General features: G+C 42.6%; 1 protein-coding gene across 2 annotated transcripts; it reads left to right on the plus strand.

Annotated features, from left to right (window-relative positions):
- Window positions 1–14134: 14134 nt before the first annotated feature.
- Window positions 14135–18851, plus strand: KBTBD7 (kelch repeat and BTB (POZ) domain containing 7). Of its 2 annotated transcripts, XM_011942967.1 has the most exons (2): window positions 14135–14574; window positions 14773–18851. In XM_011942967.1, the coding sequence occupies exons 1-2, from the start codon at window positions 14446–14448 to the stop codon at window positions 16498–16500; spliced, it is 1857 nt and encodes a 618-aa protein (XP_011798357.1). In that variant the 5' UTR covers window positions 14135–14445; the 3' UTR covers window positions 16501–18851. The 2 variants fall into 2 exon arrangements, with proteins under 2 accessions (XP_011798357.1, XP_011798356.1); XM_011942966.1 differs by having other exon boundaries at window positions 14135–18847.
- The last annotated feature ends 1396 nt before the right edge of the window (window positions 18852–20247 follow it).

Genomic DNA, 20247 nt, shown 5'->3' on the forward strand with positions numbered 1-20247 from the left:
AGACGGAGTCTTGCTCTGTCGCCCAGGCTGGAGTGCAGTAGCGCGATCTGGGCTCACTGCAAGCTCCGCCTCCTGGGTTTACGCCATTCTCCTGCCTCGGCCTCCCTAGTAGCTGGGACTACAGGCACCCGCCACCTCGTCCGGCTAGTTTTTTTTTTCATATTTTTGGTAGAGACGGGGTTTCACTGTGTTAGCCAGGATGGTCTCGATCTCCTGACCTCATGATCCTGCGAAAGTGCTGGGATTACAGGCTTGAGCCACCACTCCCGGCCGACTTCAACTTTTAAATAAAAATTATGAAGAATATGAGTCACTAAATAGCAATGAGCATCTAGGTGCAGACTGTAAAGCTCTTTGATTGCTGTATGAATTCCACACTATATAAACAATAAGCTGATATTTTAAATAGACTCTGCTTGACTTCCATTTCTTTTTTTTTTTTTTTTACTCCTGGCAAGCTGGAATAAAAATGTTACTGTTTGATGGCTTAATTTAATGAGCATCAACAGACGTGGTGTAATATGAGTAATACACTGAGATCAGTTTTGTGCAGCATTATATAAAACCCAGTCCTTATGTTAAAGAGCTTGCAGTTGACTGAAGGATTTAAACATGTAAGTCACCAACTAATACAAAGTGGCATGATGTATTTAGTAATTGTTCCGAAGAAGTTTCAAGTTAAAAAGAGAGTAATGGCTGGGCATGGTGGCTCATGCCTGTAATCCCAGCACTTTGGGAGGGAGGCGGGTAGATCACCTGAGGTCAGGAGTTCAAGACCAGCCTAGTCAACATGGTGAAACCCTATCTATACAAAAATACAAAAATTAGCTAGGCATGGTGGCAGGTGCCTGTAATCCCAGCTAATCAGGAGGCTGAAGCAGGAGAATCACTTGAACCCAGGAGGCGGAGGTTGCAGTGAGCTGAAATCGTACCATTGCACTCCTGTCTGGGCAAGAGACCAAGACTCCATCTCAAAAAATTTAAAAAAATAAAATAAAAAGAGAGGAATTATTATTTTAGATACCCCTTAGAGAAGAATTTATATGCCAAGAAAGACTAGAGTTTTAAGGCCAGTGGAATTGTTTGGATGTACACATTAGAGAGAAATGTTTTCCCTAATTTTTATTTTGAAAATATTCAAGCATAATGAAAAGTCTAAAATAAATAATTTATTTATTTTTGAGATGGAGTCTCGCTCTGTCGCCCAGGCTGGAGGGCAGTGGCACAATATCGGCTCACTGCAACCTCCGCCTCCCAGGTTTAAGAAATTCTCTGCACCAGGCACAGTGGCTCACACCTGTAATCCCAGCACTTTTGGGAGGCTGAGGCGGGTGGCTCACGAAGTCAGGAGATTGAGGCTATCCTGGCTAACAGATGAAACCCCATCTCTACTAAAAAAAAAAATACAAAAAGTCAGCCAGGCGTGGCGGCACACACCTGTAGTCCCAGCTACTAGGGAGGCTGAGGCAGGAGAATCACTTGAACCTGGGAGGCAGAGGTTGCAGTGAGCCAAGATCACGCCACTGTACTCCAGCCTGAGAGACAGAGCAAGACTCCGTCTCAAAAAAAAAAAGAAAAAAATTCTCTGCCTCAGCCTCCCGAATAGCCGGGATTACAGGCGTGTGCCACCACATCCAGTTAATTTTGTATTTTTAGTAGAGATGAGGTTTCACCATCTTGGCCAGGCTGGTCTTGACCTCCTGACCTTGTGATTCACCCACCTCAGCCTCCCAGAGTGCTGGGATTACAGGTGTGAGCCACCACGCCCAGCCAAATTATTTTTTTAGAGATAAAGTGTCACTCTTGCCCAGGCTGGAGTGCAGTGGCATGATCATAGCTCACTGCAACCTTGAACTTCTGAGCTCAAGCAATCCTCCCACCTTAGCCTCCCAACTAGCTGGGACTACAGGCAGGCACCATCATGCCCAGATAATTTTTTATTGTTGTAGAGATGGAGTCTTGCTATGTTATGCAGGCTGGTCTTGAACTCTTGGCCTTAAGTGATCCTCCTGCCTCAGCCTTTCAAAGTGCTGGGATTACACATGTGAGCATTTGTGCCCAGCCACAATAAGTTTTAAGAAATAGTTCAATCAGGAGAGGCCTGAGCAAGATGGCTGAATGTAGAAGCCTTTACCAATCATCCCCCAACGCAGCAACACTGATTTAACAACTATTTACACATACAAAAAGCACCTTTATAAGAACCAAAAATCAGGTAAGCAATCATGGTACCTGATTTTAACTTCATATCACTGAAAGAAGGTAGGAAAGATGGTCTTGAATTGGTAATGCTGCTCCTCCCCCGTTCCCCTAGCAGCAGCAGGTGCTGTGCCCTTGAGAGACGGAAAGCCCAGCAACTGTGGGACCCTGCGTTGAACTCAGTGCTGCCTGGTCACAGCAGAAAGCAAAACTGAGTTCAACTCAGCAGATGCCCATCCACAGAGGGAGCATCTAGACCAGCCCTAGCCAGAGGGGAATTGTCCATCCCAGCAGTCAGAACTTGAGTTTCAGCAAGCCTCAACACTGTGGGCTAAAGTGTTCTAAGGTCCTAAATAAACTTGAAAGGCAGTCCAGGCCACAAGGACTGCAGTTCCTAGGTAAATCCTTCTTCTGTGCTGAGTGCAGAGCCAGTGGACATGGGACACCAGCTGGGTGGCTAAGGAAGTGCTTGTGCCACCCCTCCCCCAACCCCAGGCAGTGCAGCTCACAGCAGCAAAAGTGATTCCTTCTGCTTGAGGAGAAGAGAGGGAAGAGTAAGGACTTTGCCTTGTATCTTGGATACCAGCTCAACCACAATAGGACAGGGCACCTGGCAGAATTGTGAGGCCCCCATCCCAGGCCCTAGCTCTCAGACAACATTTCTAGACACACCCTGGGCCAGAAAGGAACCCTCTGCCTTGAAGGGAGGTACTCAGTCTTGCAAGTTTCATCACCTGCCGACTAAAGAGCCCGTGGGCCCTGAGTAGCCAACAGTGACTCACAGGCAGTATGCTGTGGGTCTTGAGTGAGACTCAGACATGCCAGCTTCAGGTATCAGCTTGGCCATAGTGGTGTAGAGCACCAACGGGCTCTTGGGGTCGCCACGTCCAGGCTCTTCGATAGCATTTCTGGACCTGCACTGTGCCAGAGGGGAGTTTACTACCCTGAAGGGTGAGTTCCAGGCCTGGCAACATTTGTCACAGCTGACTGAAGAGCCCTTGGGCCTTAAGTGAACATTGGTGGTGGTCTGACAGAACTCGCCATGGGTCAGTGGTGGTGGTGGCCACAGGGAGAGGCCCCTCTGCTTGTGGAAAGGGGAGGGAAGAGTGTGAAGGATTTTGTCTTGTGGTTTGGGTGCCAGCTTAGTCACAGTAGAATAAGACACAAGGTAGATTTGTAAGGTTTTTACTGCAATCCCTGGTTCCCAGACAGCATCTCTGGACCTGCCTGGGGCCTGGGAGAATTCACCATCCTGAAGAGAAGGACACAAGCCTGGCTGGCTTCACCACCTGCTTATTGTAGAGCCTTACAGCCTGTGCAAACATAGGCAGTAGCCAGGTGGTGGTTACAATGGGCTTTGGGCAAGACCCAGTGCTATGCTGGTTTCAGGTCTGCCTCAGGGCAGTTCCACTGGTGGTGGCCACATGGGTGTTTGCATCACCTCAGTTCCAGGCAGCTCAGCACAGAGAGACTTTGGGAGAAAATAAGAAAGAAAACAAGAGTTTCTGCCTGGTAATCCAGAGAATTCTTCCTAATCTTATCCAAGACCACCAAGGTGGGACCTCTATGAGTCTGCAAGAACCATAGCATTACTGAGCTTGGGGCCCTAGTCCCTCTGTATACCTGGAAAACCTTCTCAAGAAGGGCAGGCACAGATTGCAAAGCCCAGATTGCAAAGACTATAATAAATTCCTAACTCTTTATTGCCCAAACATCTACAAGCATCAACACCAGCCAGGAAAACATGACCTCAACAAATGAACTAAATAAGGCACCAGGGACCAATCCCAAAGAAACAGAGATGTGACCTTTCAGACAGAGAATTCAAAATAGCTGTTTTGAAGAAACTCAAAGAAATTTGAGATAACAGAGAAGGATTTCGGAATTCTATGATATAAACTTAACAAAGAGATTGAAATAATTAAAAAGCAGAAATTCTAGAGTCAAAAAATGCAACTGACATACTGAAGAATGCATCAGAGTCCAGTCCCTTAATAGCAGAATTGAACAAACAGAAGAGTTAATGAGATTGATAACAATCTATCTGAAAATACACAGAGGAGGCTGAGTGCTGTAGCTCACACCTGTAATCCCAGCACTTTGGGAGGCCAAGGTGGGTGGGTCACCTACAGTCAGGAGTTCAAGACCAGACTGACCAACATGGTGAAACCCTGCCTCTACTAAAAATACAAAAATTAGCCAGGTGTAGTAGTCATGCCTGTAATCCCAGCTACTTGGGAGGCTGAGGCAGGAGAATCACTTGAAGCTGGGAGGCACAGGTTGCAGTGAGCCAAGATCGCAACACTGCACTCTAGCCTGGGCAGCAAGAGCGAAACTCTGCCACACACACACACACACACACACACAGAAAAAAAAATACACAGGAGAGGAAAAAAGAATCAGAAAGAATGAAGCATATCTACAAGATCTAGAAAATAGCCTGAAAAGGGCAAATCTTAGGAATGATTGGCCTTACGGAGGAGATAGAGAAAGAGATGAGGGTAGAAAGTTTCTTCAAAGTGATATCACAGAACTTCCCAAATCTAGAGGAAGATAACCAATATTCAAATACAAAAAGGCTGTAGAACACCATGCCAATCTAACCCAAAGAAGACTACCTCAAAGCATTTAATAACAAAACTTCCAAAGCTCAAGGATAAAGAAAGGATCCTAAAAGCAGCAAGAGAAAAGAAACAACATACAATGGAGCTCCAGTATGTCTGGCAGCAAACTTCTCAGTGGAAACTGTACAGACCAGAGAGAGAGTGGCATGACATATATAAAGTGCTGAAGGAAAAATCTTTTACTCTAGAATAGTATGTCCAGCAAAAATATCCTTCAAGCATGAAGGAAAAATAAAGACAGAAAAACAAAAGCTGAGAGATTTCATCAACACCAGACCTGTCCTAAAAGAAAAGCTAAAGGGAATCCTTCAATCTGAAAGAAAAGGAAGTTAATGAGCAATAAGAAATAATCTGAGGCCGGGCACGGTGGCTCATACCTGTAATCCCAGAACTTTGAGAGGCCAAGGTGGGTGGATCACCTGAGTTCGGGAGTTCAAGACCAGCCTAATCAACATGGAGAAACCCCGTCTCTACTAAAAAAATACAAAATTAGCCAGGTGTGGTAGCACATGCCTGTAATCCCAGCTATTCGGGAGGCTGAGGCAGGAGAATCGCCTGAACCCAGGAGGTGGAGGTTGTGGTGAGCCAAGATTGTGCCATTGCACTATAGCCTGGGCAACAAGAGTGAAACTCTGTCTCAAAAAAAAAAAAAAAAAAAAAAAAAAAAAATCTGAAGGTATAAATCTCACTGGCAACAGTAAACACATTGGAAAACACAGAATATTATAATACTGTAGTTGTGGGTTGTAAGTTACTCTTAAGTAGAAAGACTAAATGATGAAGCAGTCAAAAATAATAACTATTATTATTTCAGTATTTCAAGATATAGTGCAATAAGGCATAAAGAGAAACAAAAAAAAGTTAAAATGTGAAGGAAGACAGGAAAGAAGGAAATAAAGAAGGGAAGACCACAAAACAACCAGAAAACAAATCACAAAACGGCAGAAGTAAGTACTTATTAATAATAACATTAAATGTAAATGGCCTAAACTCTCCAACAAAAAGATGTAGAGTGGCTAAATGGATGAAAAAATAAGACCCAATGATCTGTTGCCTACAAGAAGCATTTTTCACCTATAAAGATACATATAGACTGAAAATAAATGGATGGAAAAACATATTTCATGCCAGTTGAAACAAAAAAAAAGCATGAATAGGCCGGACGCGGTGGCTCACGCCTGTAATCCCAGCACTTCGGGAGGCCGAGGCTCGGGGATCACAAGGTCAGGAGATCGAGACCATCTTGGCTAACGCCGTGAAACCCAGTCTCTACTAAAAATACAAAAAATTAGCCAGGCATGGTGGCAGGTGCCTGTAGTCCCAGCTACTCAGGAGGCTGAGGCAGGAGAATGGTGTGAACCCAGGAGGAGGAGCTTGCAGTGAGCCGAGATCACACTGCTGCACTCCAGCCTGGGTGGCAGAGCAAGACTCTGTCTCAAAAAACAAACAAACAAAGAAACAAAAATGGTGTATGACAGGTTTGAAACAAGTTAGCTGCTATCAAATAATGTGGAACAGAAGTCACGCCCTAAGGCAGCCCGCTCACTAGGTACCCTCCAACTGAGGTAGGGGAGAGTGGACCCATAAAAACTCTTATGGCAGCCAGTGACTAAAGGCAATGTGGAATTGTATTAGTCCATTTTCTGTTGCACATACCAGAATACCTGTAACTGGGTAACTTATAAAGAAAAGGAATTTGGCCAGGCATGGTGGCTCACGCCTGTAATCCCAGTACTTTGAGAGGCCAAGACAGGCAGATCACTTGAGGCCAGGAGTTCGAGACCAGCCTGGTCAATATTGCGACATCTCTACTAAAAATACAAAAAAATTAGCTGGGCATGGTGATGCACCCCTGTAATCCTAGCTACTCAGGAGGCTGAGGCAGGACAATCGCTTGAACCCTCGAGGTGGAGGTTGCAGTGAGCCAAGATCACACCACTACACTCCAGCCTGGGCGACAGAGCAAGACTGTCTCAAAACAACAACAGGAAAAGGAATTTATTTCTTACAGTTCTTGAAGCTGAGAAATCCAAGGTCAAGGGGCCATGTTTGGTGAGGGCCTTCTTGCTGGTGTATAATTTGCAAAGTCCCAAGGGAGTACAAGGTATCACATGAGAGGGGGAGTTGAGCCTGCTAGCTCCGGTCTCTCTTCTTATAAAGTCACCAGTTCCTTTCCCATGATAACTCATTAATCCATTAACCCACTATTCCATTAATCCATTAACTTGTTAACCCATTAATCCATGAGTGGATTAATCCATTCATGAGGGTAGAGCTCTTGTGATTCAATCACCTACTAAAGGCCCCACCTCTCAATACCGCCACATTGGGGATTATGTTTCAACATGAGTTTTGGAGGGGGCAGTCAAACCATAGCAGAAATCATTTTGAATACAGAAATAAAGACGTGAACAGTTTGTAGACTCTACTTAAAAATCAAAGTAAAAACAATACTGACAGGCCCAGGCTGTACAGCTGGCAGTGCCTGATAGCCTACCTGATGCTGAGTTGGATGGGGTACAGCATAGGGAGCAGTAGCTGGGTGAGGTAGGAGAAGGGAGTTGGGGTTATCACTTACAAATGGCACTGAAGCCTAAACTCTGAAGTGAGTAGGTGCTTTGCTTTCATGGGCCTCTTTATGAAGCAAAGTATGTAAAAGTTGCCATCAAGGACAAACAAGTGAAATACTTTATACATTACGGGGGTTGGGATGAAAATTGGAATGAATGGGCTCCAAAAAGTAGAGTACTCAGGTACATGAACACCAATCTGTAGAAACAGGGAGAACTTGGAGAAGCAAATCAGGAATAACATTCATAGGGGAAGAGGAGAGGGGCTGCCCCAGCAAAGAAGACATCTGGTCTGCAAGGGAAAAATGTTGAAATCACGTGGAAATGGAAATGGAGAAGTACCAATGACATACCTCAGCCTCCTCAAAAGAGCCCCAGTAGATGCCGCTGTTGAAAACATTCATGAACAGAGTTGAAGTTAAAGATTTCTGAAGAACTAAAACATGTTTTGTTGATGAGTGAGACATAATGACCAAACAAAAACAGCTTTATCTTCCTGCTGGGAAGATTGTGGATTCTATTGTAGAGGATTATGTAAATTACAAGAAAACTTGAGGGACCACAGATAATAAGGAGTATGTTACTCATACAGTTGTAGCAAAAATGGAAAATACTTGAATATAATGCTAGGCACTCAGATACTTTACAAATTTGAAAGACTGCAGCATGCTGAAATCCTTGAAGATTACCCAGAGGCACTCAAGTTCCAGGTGTATGGAAGACCACATCTGTTGATATAATTTGTATGAATTGGACCAATGTTGGCCCAAACACCTCTAGAGGAGAAGAACCTTGCTTTATGACTGAACTATCGTCATAATAACCTCCTGGTAAAGAATTCTGCAATTTTATTTAATGCCAACAGTTATAAAGTGGCTGTTCCTGAGAGGATAATTATAGTACATAAAATGCACAGGTCTGAAGAGTAGTTTATTGAGTTTAGAAATTGCCTTCACCCATGTAACCACCAGCCCAATCTAGAAGAAAACATTTGCATCAGCCCTAGACATTTCCTCATGTTCCTTTCTAGTCAGTCTAGCAATTTTCCACCTCCCTACTACCCCTTACCAAAGAGAGGAAGCCTCTATTATGATTTTTATTCGTCAAAGCTTATTTTCAGTGTTCTGGAACTTCACACAAATGGTCATACAGTGTGTACTCTTGTATATCTGGCTGCTTTGCTCAACATAAAATTTTTGAGAACCATCCACATTATTGTATATCACAGGTTGTTTTTTCTTATTTCTGAGTACTTTTACACTGTAGGAATATGCTGATATGGTTTGGCTGTGTCCTCACCCAAATCTCATCTTGAATTGTAGCTCCCATAATTCCCACGTGTTGTAGGAGGGACCCCATAGGAGATAATTGAATCATGGGGCAGTTTCCTCCATACTGTTCTTGTGGTAGTGAATAAGTTTCACGAGATCTGATGGTTTTATAAGGGGTTTTCCCTTTTTGCTTGGCCCAATATTTTTTCTCATTCTCTCTTGCCAGCCGCCATGTAAGATATGCCTTTCACCTTCTGTCATGACTGTGAGGCCTCCCTAGCCACATGGAACTGTGAATCCATTAAACTCTTTTTCTCTATAAATTACCCAGTCTCGGGTATGTCTTTATCAGCTGCATGAAAACGAACTAATACATTTGCTACAATTTTTTTAATTCTCCTGTTGAGTATATTTGGATTGTTTCTACTTTTGGATGCTATGGATAAAGCTACTGTTACCCAGCATAATGCTTAGTGACCTAAGTGAATTTCTACTCTACCTGAACTCTGTTTATGCCTGAGATCAGAAGTTCCCCATTGTGACCAAGCTGGCAAAGACTGGTGGGATCCAAGATGTCAGTTCACTTGACCTCTGAAGAACTTCTAACTTCATTATGATCTAATCTCTATGTTAAATGACACTCCTGTCAGCTGCATGACAGTTGACAATCACCATGACGATGATCAGAAGAAACCATAAAAGGACAAAAAGTAATGTGGCACTCTGGTTTCCGAGTTCTTCACACATGCCAAGAAAAAACACGAATATTCCTCCCCTTGCTTTTTCTTTTTTGAGACAGAGTCTCGCTCTGTCAGCCAGGCTGGAGTGCAGTGGTGTGATCTGGGCTCACTGCAAACTCCGCCTCCCGGATTCAAGTGATTCTCCTGTCTCAGCCTCCTGAATAGCTGGGGTTACAGGTGTCCATCACCATACCCAGCTAATTTTTGTATTTTAGTAGAGATGGGGTTTCACCATGTTCCCCAGGCTGATCTGGAACTCCTGGGTTCAAGTGATCTGCCCGCCTCAGCCTCCCAAAGTGCTGGAATTACAGGTGTGAGCCACTGTGCCCAGCCCCATCCCTTGCTTTTAATAACCATCCTCTTCATTAAAGATGCCTTATATCAGGGCATCGGGGCTGGGAAGCTCTCCGAAGCTGAGAAATTGATTTGTGAGCCATGCTCCTGCTTCTCATTTCCATGGCCATGGAATAAAACCTGCACTGCCTGATGCTCACTTTCAGTTTCGCGTCTTGGCTTCATGACATAGAACAGGGAAAAATCTCATCTTCACAGGACCAGCTTTGTCATTAACACTATCATGAAGATACTTACACAATGTTTTTGTGGATATATGTTTTCATGGCCCTGGGGCACTGCCTGGGAGTTAAATTACAGGGGGTTTAACATTAAAATAAACTACAAAAGAGTTTTCTAATGTGGTTATACCAATTTATACTCTTATTATTGGCATAAGAGAGTTCCAGTGGCTCCATATCTCCACCAATATACAGTATCATTGATGTTTTTAAGTTTAGCCATTCGGGTATTCAGTGTTTTCTCACTGTGAATTTAATTTGCATTGGCCACTGGGTATACATGTTACCAATATTTTTTCCCAGTCTATGGTTTATCTTTTGTTGTTTTCACTGCCTTTCTGTAGGCAGCAGCTTGTAATTTTGTTGAAATTCACTATGTCTTTTTTTTATGACCTGTGTTTTTGGTGTCCCAAGAAAACTTTGCCAACCGCAAAGCTATAGTCTTCCATAGTCTTCTATGTTTTCTTTTTGAGACAGAGTCTCATCTCACTCTGTCCCCCAGGTTGGAATGCAGTGGCACCATCTTGGCTCACTACAAGCTCCGCCTCCCAGGTTCATGCCATTCTCCTGCCTCAGCCTCCCAAGTAGCTGGGGCTACAGGCGCCCACCACCACGCCCAGCTAATTATTTTGAATTTTTTTTTTTTTTTTTTTGAGGCAGAGTCTCGCTCTGTCACCTGGACTGGAGTGCAGTGGCCAGATCTCAGCTCACTGCAAGCTCCGTCTCCCGGGTTTACGCCATTCTCCTGCCTCAGCCTCCCGAGTAGCTGGGACGACAGGCACCCGCCACCTCGCCCGGCTAGTTTTTGTATTTTTAGTAGAGATGGGGTTTCACCATGTTAGCCAGGATGGTCTCGATCTCCTGACCTCGTGATCCGCCCGTCTCGGCCTCCCAAAGTGTTGGGATTACAGGCTTGAGCCACCGCGCCCGGCCTATTTTGAATTTTTAATAGAGACGGGGTTTCACTGTGTTAGCCAGGATGGTCTCAATCTGCTAACCTCATGATCCTCTCACCTTGGCCTCCCAAAGTGCTGGGATTACACCATGCCTGGCCCTATGTTTTCTTTTTGAAGCTTTATAGTTTCCACTTTTCCATTTAGTTTTTTTTTTTTTTTTTTTTGAGACGGAGTCTCGCTCTGTTACCCGGGCTGGAGTGCAGTGGCCGGATCTCAGCTCACTGCAAGCTCCGCCTCCCGGGTTTATGCCATTCTCCTGCCTCAGCCTCCCAAGTAGCTGGGACTACAGGCGCCCACCACCTCGCCCGGCTAGTTTTTTTTTTTTGTATTTTTTAGTAGAGACTGGGTTTCACCATGTTAGCCAGGATGGTCTCGATCTCCTGACCTCGTGATCTGCCCGTCTCGGCCTCCCAAAGTGCTGGGATTACAGGCTTGAGCCACTGCGCCTGGCCTTCCATTTAGTATTAAGAGAAATTTTGAATTAATTTTTTGCTTATGGTGTAAGGTAGGGGCAAGGGCAACTTTTTGTCTTACATTCTTGATCCAGTTGTTCCAATAACATTTGTTGAAAAGAATTTTCTTTCTTCATTGAATTGTAATGGTATATCATGCTGTATTTCTAAAATTTTAAATTTAATTCCTCAGTTGCACTAGCCACATTTCACGTACTCAAGAGCTACATGTGGCTTCTGGCTACTGTATCAGCTAGCACAGATATAAAGTATTTCCAAGTTTTATGGGACAGCACATAGCTCTAGACCTTAGGGAATAGTGGCTAATAGATATTTTCAATTGTGTGACAGGTAACCTAAGGCAAATAACGCAGTAAGAGGAGATATAAGGAAGGTAAAAATCAGTCACTGCCTATATGAGGTACCTAGAGTAGTCAAATTCATAGAGACAAAGAGTAGAATGGCAGTTGCCAGAAGTGGGGGACTAGATAGTTACTGTTTAATGGGTACAGAGCTTCAGTTTTTTGATAGTTGCAAAACCGTGTGAATGTATTTAACGCTAAAGAACTATACACTGAAAAATTTTAAATGGTAAATTTAGTGTTATGTGTATTTTACCAGTATTCTAAGAAGTTTTTTAAAATGGCCATTCTTGTGCTGGTCATGTGGCTCATGCCTGTAATTACAGCAACTCGGAGGCTCAGGCAGGAAGAGTGCCAGACTAGGCTGGCAGGATAGTGAGACCCCGTCTATAATTTTTTTTTTAATTAACTGGGTGTGGTGGCATGCATCTATAGTCCTAGCTACTTGGGAGGCTGAGGCCGAAGTATTGCTTGAGCCCTGGAGTTCAAGGCTGCAGTGAGCTATTATGGTGCCACTGCACTCCAACCTGGGTGACAGGGTGAGACCCCATCTCAAAAAAGAAAAAAGACTTCTTTCCCTAACTGGTTGTTCACTGCAAGTGAGGAAACAATCATTGTTACTAACAATGACTGACTTAATTCTCTCTGGTGTATCTGAGGGATGTCTAACATCTCTTTTTATTTACAGAGGAGATATTGGAGCCCAGAGGCTGACTTAATTTAATGTGTCTACCCTAGAGGATTTCCAGTGGACTTCAGCTGATAAGTTGAAGTTATCTTCAGCTGATAACAGAGAAACAATTTGAAAGTTTTTCTCTTGTAATGTGTTACCCATACATGCATATAATACTGATGATTTTCTTTATTGGGTTATGGTAACATAACAAACTAGCAGCAGGAGCAGTCACTGGTTTTGTAATAAAAGTTATATGAAAAAGTCAATCTGTTACCAGTGGAGGGTGTCCAGGTTCTTGGCGTTTTGGACAAAGAATTGGACGAAACACATAAACAAAGCAAGGAAAGAATGAAACAACAAAATCAGAGATGTATTGAAAATGAAAGTACACTCCAGTGTGGGTGCAGGCCCAGCACAGGGGCTCAAGGGCCCTGTTACAGAATTCCTGGAGGTTTAAATACCCTCTAGAGGATTCCACTGGTTACTTGGTGTATACCCTATGTAAACGAAGAGAATGAATTAAAGTTACAAACTCATTTACTCAGCGTACACCCTATGGAGAGGAAATTTCCTGTTATAGCTAAAGTGTGAATCAGCCTTATGTTCCCTGCCTCCAGACCCTATTTTCCTGCCTCAATCTCTAGTACTTGATTTTGATGATTTAACTGTTGATCAATGCAAATATAAAAGACTTTCGTAAAGCATAGGCTATACTGTATGTTAATTCAAGGAATGTCAGGGCATGTACTAATGCTGAATTCTGAGAATCACGTGCTTTTGTACAGAACAAAGTCTGTTTCTTGAAATATTTTCAGTTAAATACTCCCTAAAACTCCTTAATAAAGGCAATTACAGAATCTGTTAATTGATATGTGGAATGGCAGTGAAAGAGGTTGTACTAGATGACTTGAAAACACTCATATTTGGAGCTTAATGAAAATACTCCTGCTCCCCAGAGATGAAATGTTAGTGAGAGCAGAAAATAATCTATTTTTATATGCCTGATTTGCATATTTGAGGCCATCTATTAATACTGTTCTTTAGGACCTCAACCTAGTCGTCTAAGACATCCTTATTAAACGAGTATCATTGGTATCATTTAATTGGTATCATTTAATATTGAAAATTGGTATCATTTAATATTGAAAATATTGTTAATGCCCTTCAAAATCTTTCAAAAGAATAAAAATTAAAAACTAAGTTCTTTGTAAAATTTTGCGGTTTAAAATAATTTTAAAAATTAAAAAAAAATTTCGGTTTCAAATTAGTGGGTGCCTCATTTATCATAAATTATAAAAGAGAATCTAACAATTATTGGCTACATTCTAGGCACGGGGTAACGCTTTATTGTTCTTCTAACCAAAAAAATACATGTATCTAAGTATCCTATGTAATATATCATTCAATCGCACAAAACCCTATGAAATACTGGCAGGGCCGGGTGGCTCACGCCTGTAATCCCAGCACTTTGAGAGCCGGAGGCAGGAGGATAATTTGAGCCCTCAGGAGTTCAAGACCAGCCTGGACAACAATAATGAGACATCGTCACTTCACCATCATATCCAGAATTTCCTTTCAGCGAAAGGAAAGCTCGCGATATTACACAAACTACTACTCCCAACATGCAAAGCGGTTTCTTTCCCTCTGTACCCGCCCGGCCGTCCGAGAGCCCCAGCAGGCCTCAGGGCGCGAAAGGCAACCTGGAAGCGGTAGTTCTCCTGGGCGCCTAGCGGGATAGCCAGCGCGGCAGTGGGGCCTTCCGCGGCTCCAAGCCAGCGGGTCCTGTGAGGGCGAGCGGAAGCGGAGAAAGGGCGCGGGAGTGAGAGAGGGTGAGTCAGCCACTGTCTACGCAAGAAAGGGAGGCCTCACCGCGGGATAGGGCCGAATTCAGAAGTGCGGCCCGTGCCGCAGTCTGTTCCAGGACGCGGCTTGTCTTAGTGTCAGCGAGGGAAGGTTGAGGAGGAGCCAGAGCCGGGTCCGGCAGCCTTTCTCGCTATCAGCGCCCGTCGCCATCTCCACCATGCAGTCCCGGGAAGACGCCCCGCGCTCTCGCCGCCTCGCCAGCCCCCGCGGTGGGAGGCGGCCCAAGAGGATTTCCAAGCCCTCGGTTTCGGCCTTTTTCACGGGTCCAGAGGAATTAAAGGACACGGCCCATTCTGCAGCCCTGCTGGCACAGCTCAAGTCCTTCTACGACGCGCGGCTGCTGTGTGATGTGACCATCGAGGTGGTGACGCCTGGCAGCGGGCCTGGCACGGGTCGCCTCTTTTCCTGCAATCGCAACGTGCTAGCAGCTGCGTGTCCCTACTTCAAGAGCATGTTCACAGGTGGCATGTACGAGAGTCAGCAGGCCAGCGTGACCATGCACGATGTGGACGCCGAGTCCTTCGAGGTGTTGGTCGACTACTGCTACACGGGTCGTGTCTCTCTCAGCGAGGCCAATGTGCAGCGCCTGTACGCGGCCTCGGACATGCTACAGCTGGAGTATGTGCGGGAAGCCTGTGCCTCCTTCTTAGCCCGACGTCTTGACCTGACCAACTGCACGGCCATCCTCAAGTTTGCAGACGCCTTCGACCATCACAAGCTTCGATCGCAGGCCCAGTCCTATATAGCTCATAACTTCAAGCAGCTCAGCCGAATGGGTTCAATTCGGGAGGAGACTCTAGCAGATCTGACCCTGGCCCAACTGCTGGCTGTCCTGCGCTTGGATAGTCTGGACATAGAGAGCGAGCGGACTGTATGCCATGTAGCTGTGCAGTGGCTGGAGGCTGCTCCCAAAGAGCGGGGTCCCAGTGCTGCAGAAGTCTTCAAGTGCGTGCGCTGGATGCACTTCACTGAAGAAGATCAGGACTACTTAGAAGGGCTGCTGACCAAGCCCATCGTGAAGAAGTACTGCCTGGACGTTATTGAAGGGGCCCTGCAGATGCGCTATGGTGACCTGTTGTACAAGTCTCTGGTGCCAGTGCCAAACAGCAGCAGCAGCAGTAGCAGCAGCAACTCTCTTGTATCTGCAGCAGAAAATCCACCCCAGAGACTGGGTATGTGTGCCAAGGAGATGGTGATCTTCTTTGGACACCCCAGAGATCCCTTTCTCTGCTATGACCCTTACTCAGGGGACATTTACACAATGCCATCACCTTTGACCAGCTTTGCTCACACTAAGACTGTTACCTCTTCAGCTGTCTGTGTCTCCCCAGACCATGACATCTATCTAGCTGCCCAACCCAGGAAAGACCTCTGGGTGTATAAACCAGCTCAGAATAGTTGGCAGCAACTTGCAGATCGCTTGCTGTGTCGTGAGGGCATGGATGTGGCATATCTCAATGGCTACATCTACATTTTGGGGGGGCGAGACCCTATTACTGGAGTTAAGCTGAAGGAAGTGGAATGCTACAGTGTTCAGAGAAACCAGTGGGCATTGGTGGCTCCTGTCCCTCATTCCTTCTATTCATTTGAACTCATAGTGGTTCAGAACTATCTTTATGCTGTCAACAGTAAGCGCATGCTCTGCTATGATCCTAGCCACAATATGTGGCTGAACTGTGCTTCTCTTAAACGCAGTGACTTTCAGGAAGCATGTGTCTTCAATGATGAAATCTATTGTATCTGTGACATCCCAGTCATGAAGGTCTACAACCCAGCTAGGGGAGAATGGAGGCGGATTAGTAATATTCCTTTGGATTCAGAGACCCACAACTACCAGATTGTCAATCATGACCGAAAGTTGCTTCTCATCACTTCTACAACCCCCCAATGGAAAAAGAACCGAGTGACAGTGTATGAGTATGATACTAGGGAAGATCAGTGGATTAATATAGGTACCATGTTAGGCCTTTTGCAGTTTGACTCTGGCTTTATTTGCCTTTGTGCTCGTGTTTATCCTTCCTGCCTTGAACCTGGTCAGAGTTTTATTACTGAGGAAGATGATGCACGGAGTGAGTCTAGTACTGAATGGGACTTAGATGGATTCAGTGAGCTGGACTCTGAGTCAGGAAGTTCAAGTTCTTTTTCAGATGATGAAGTCTGGGTGCAAGTAGCACCTCAGCGAAATGCACAGGATCAGCAGGGTTCTTTGTAAATAGTATTTTGAGACACTAAGATGTTTCTACTGCTACGGAATGTATTTTAAACACATATCCTTTCTTTTTCTTGGAAAAAAAAAAGTTGACCAGGACCACAGATTTGGTTTAGAAAGGGTAATATTTTGAAATACTACAAGGTTTAAACAGTCCACAAAAGCGACCTGTTTAATAATATACCTTCCTGAAAGTCCAAAATTAAAATATGGAAGCAAGAACTATGTAATTGACTGGGATGCTTGGTAGGTTTTTTCATTGTTCAAATATTCATTGCACAGCGGATTGTTTTGATTAGTTAGTATGCTTTTTTTTTTTATTCAGTCTTCTGTTAATTTTTAAGTTTTGGTTAGTGCCACAAGGAATTTAACTTTTTAATCTGTATAATAGAAAACTGGACTAGGAATTGTTGGTGGAGTTTTGAAGGATGTATACTTTCCTTCAAAATAAAGTGGTAGATTTTCAAAATTTGACACTAGTCAGTTCTTTATATTCTAAGTTAAATATAGTTTGTAAAATTATTTTGGTTTTCTACAAAGGAAAAAAATTGTATGTATATATAAAGGTTACTGAATAATGATTTCATTTTGATAAATGTGCAGAATGGCCTCACAAGCTCACAGAAAGTAAAAAATAAATAAGTAAATAAAAATCAGGATTCCACTGTTTTAAAATAAATCTCAGTTTTTATTTTGGAATATAAAATGTGTATTTGGTATATGTGACCAATTTTCTATCCCAAAAAACACCCATTCTAGTAATGTCACCCTTCTAAACCAAAAAAAAACACCCTTCTAAACCAAAAAAAAAAAAAAAAAGTAACTTGCTTTTTACGTTTGTATTTTTAATCTATGCCCAATACATGCTTTATGGACTCAGAAGAACAATTCCTAGACATATAATTGGGTAATGCAAATTTTTATCCACTGGTCATGACTTGTCTTAAAATGTTTATTTGCCTCCCTAAAATATTTTGGCTGTATAGGTTTGGTGTTTGCCCTAGAGGATTCTTCAACAGAAAGTGATTTATTCTTTACTGTTTTGTGAGGTAATATGGTTTAGAACATATATATAAGCTAAAAATGGTATTTTATTCAGATCAGTAGTTATCGTGTCTATCAGCTATAAAAAAAAATCAAGTGCCAGCCAAGAACTTTAAAACTCTAAGCTGTGTATTATAAAACCATTTTGTGTAGCATTGGAATATTGTCCATTTTGTAAGTCACTGTGAATGTTCTTATCAGCTTGAAGGTATTTTTGTATTAAAAGTTGACATTGAAGAACCTAAGTGAATAATGGGGTTTGCGGCCAGTAGTGAAAGTATGTTTCCTCTAAAATATTTCCCTAAACAGTGGTATACATGGTTATTTTATTATGAGATTTGTATATGTTCTGTGTTTCTCTGTGAACCATGTTTCAGTCTCTCTGTCACTATATATAAGGGAAAGTCCATAAATATAGACTAAATTGCACAAAACTGAAATTGTTAATATAGGTGCTTACCTTTTGAAGGTTTATTAATACATGTGATTGTTACAATACGTATATATGATAAGTGGTGTACATATACAGATGTTTATGGTGTATAAATTTTTCTATACCCAATTAGAATTATCTTCCTGATTCTTTATTCAATAACATGCTAATTCCTCTTCTATGTTCTGTAGTGACAGAATGCTAACTTTTCTTACACCCTGGCAGAGGACAGGAGTCTGGTCTAGGATGGGGAACTGAATTTTTGAACTAAAAGGAAAGAGAAAGGATAAAGAAACAAACAAACAAAACACACAATCATGTTTCTTAGTCATTTTGATTGGCCGTTTGAACAGTCTACAAGTTTAACGTTATTTCTAGTGAAGTAAGATGCCTGCCCTAGCAATACATGTTTCTTCAAAAGGGTAAATGTGCTTTTGTGACCTAAAGCTAAATTTTGTTCATTTGACATCAGGGATGTTATAAGTACTGCACTTAATACAAAGCTATTTCTCAGTTTTGTTATTTTTGAGCCAAATTTTTCTTCACCATTAACTTCTTGTTGGCAGCTTTTTGTTTTGTAGAAATTGACAGATGGCAATGCTTATGTCAAGCAGATTATCCATCTGCAGAATTAAGGTATGCAACTGGTAAATAAAAGACAAATGCTCCAGTTTGTCTTTCTCAGCCTTTGAGTTCTTAACCTTTGAGTTAAAACCTAGCCTAAATAGTGGGAATGTCTTGGTTTTCAGTGAGGTTTTCTTGGGAAGGATCTTGGTTTTGTGATCTATTTGTGAATTAAGAAGTAGATGTTAACCATTATTTTATAGATAAGTGATTTGTACATGGTTAGTTATAAATAAAACTGTACTAGAACCCAGGTTTCCTGACTTTCTAATTCAGTGGTTCTGCTAAATGTACAAAATTCTCCCTGTGCAGTGAACTAGCAGTGCTGAAATATCTTCATGAAAAGAATCCTTTTCTAAGTTTTCCAAATAATTAGCACATCGTTTAACAAATGCTTTCTATAATGTCATTTGTAGGACTGCCATTGGTAAGATTTAGTTTTATTTCATATGCTTTTAAATTCAAACAGTAAGTAATACTGGTGTTTTCAAAAAGGTAAAATAGAAGACTAATTTAGCAAATAACTTTTTTAAATGTAGTTTTAGGATTAAATTATAATAGCCCCTCAGACCTCCTTTAGTTGAGCAGTGTTATTCTGTTTTGGTGCCTGGATCTTAATAGAGAATATGATGAAAACTTTTGACCCATTCTTCAGGAAAATGCCTGTGTTCATAATTTCATAATTTTAAGGGTATAATGACATTTCTGAAGTTCATCCACACACCCAGGGTAAAAACTCTTGTGACAAGGTCTCAAGAACATATCTACAAAAAGAAACTTGCATTTTTCACAAGACACATAGCTCAAATGTTTGTAAGGTGAAGGAGTAATTCCCAAAATAGGGCTAAAGAAATAATATATGGCCAGGTGTGGTGGCTCACGCCTGTAATCCCAGCACTTTAGGAGGCCAAGGTGGGCACATCACGAGGTCAAGAGATCAAGACCATCCTGGCCAACACGGTGAAACACCGTCTCTACTAAAAATACAAAAACTACCTGGGCATGGTGGTGTGCGCCTGTAGCCCCAGCTACTCAAGAGGCTAAGGCAGGAGAATCACTTGAATCCGGAAGGCAGAGGTTGCAGTGAGCCGAGATCGTGCCACTGCACTCCAGCCTGGTGACAGAGCAAGACTCCATCTCAAAAAAAATAAAAATAAAAAAAAATATACATTCACCATCTGAAAGAAATGTGAAAATTAGTACCTCAGAATGAAGGCAAAGTTGACATTTCTGAAATTCTAATTTCCTAATGATGAGTAATGGAAGAATGGATAACAAAATGTAAACTATTCAAAGAATAACGTGCACTAGTGTATATGAAAGCTTTGAAACTCAAGTGTTAAACAAATGTAAGTGATACGATTATTGTCCAAGAAGGCTGTGTATATATTAGGATTTAAAGCAAAATACATGGTTCAGATGTTTCAAACTATTGGCACCATGGCTCATTATTAAAAATACATCTTAGTAGCAAAAGTTCATTGTCTCTTCATAAATAGGAAAACAAGTGATTGGAAAAGTGCATCTACCTGAAAGGGATCTATAGTAAATGTAGTCAAAAAATATAATCAATTTGTTAAACCCTGCTCATTAAACCAGGAACCAGTGCTTTGCCCGATGTTATTTTTACCAATTTGTGCTGAAGTGAA

The sequence above is a fragment of the Colobus angolensis genome, unplaced genomic scaffold (assembly GCF_000951035.1).
Source record: "Colobus angolensis palliatus isolate OR3802 unplaced genomic scaffold, Cang.pa_1.0 Scaffold214, whole genome shotgun sequence".
Classification (NCBI taxonomy): domain Eukaryota; kingdom Metazoa; phylum Chordata; class Mammalia; order Primates; family Cercopithecidae; genus Colobus; species Colobus angolensis.

Bases quoted from the DNA above. Each gene is read 5' to 3' on its own strand.
- KBTBD7 (XM_011942966.1), top strand. From the start codon at position 14,446: ATGCAGTCCCGGGAAGACGCCCCGCGCTCTCGCCGCCTCGCCAGCCCC.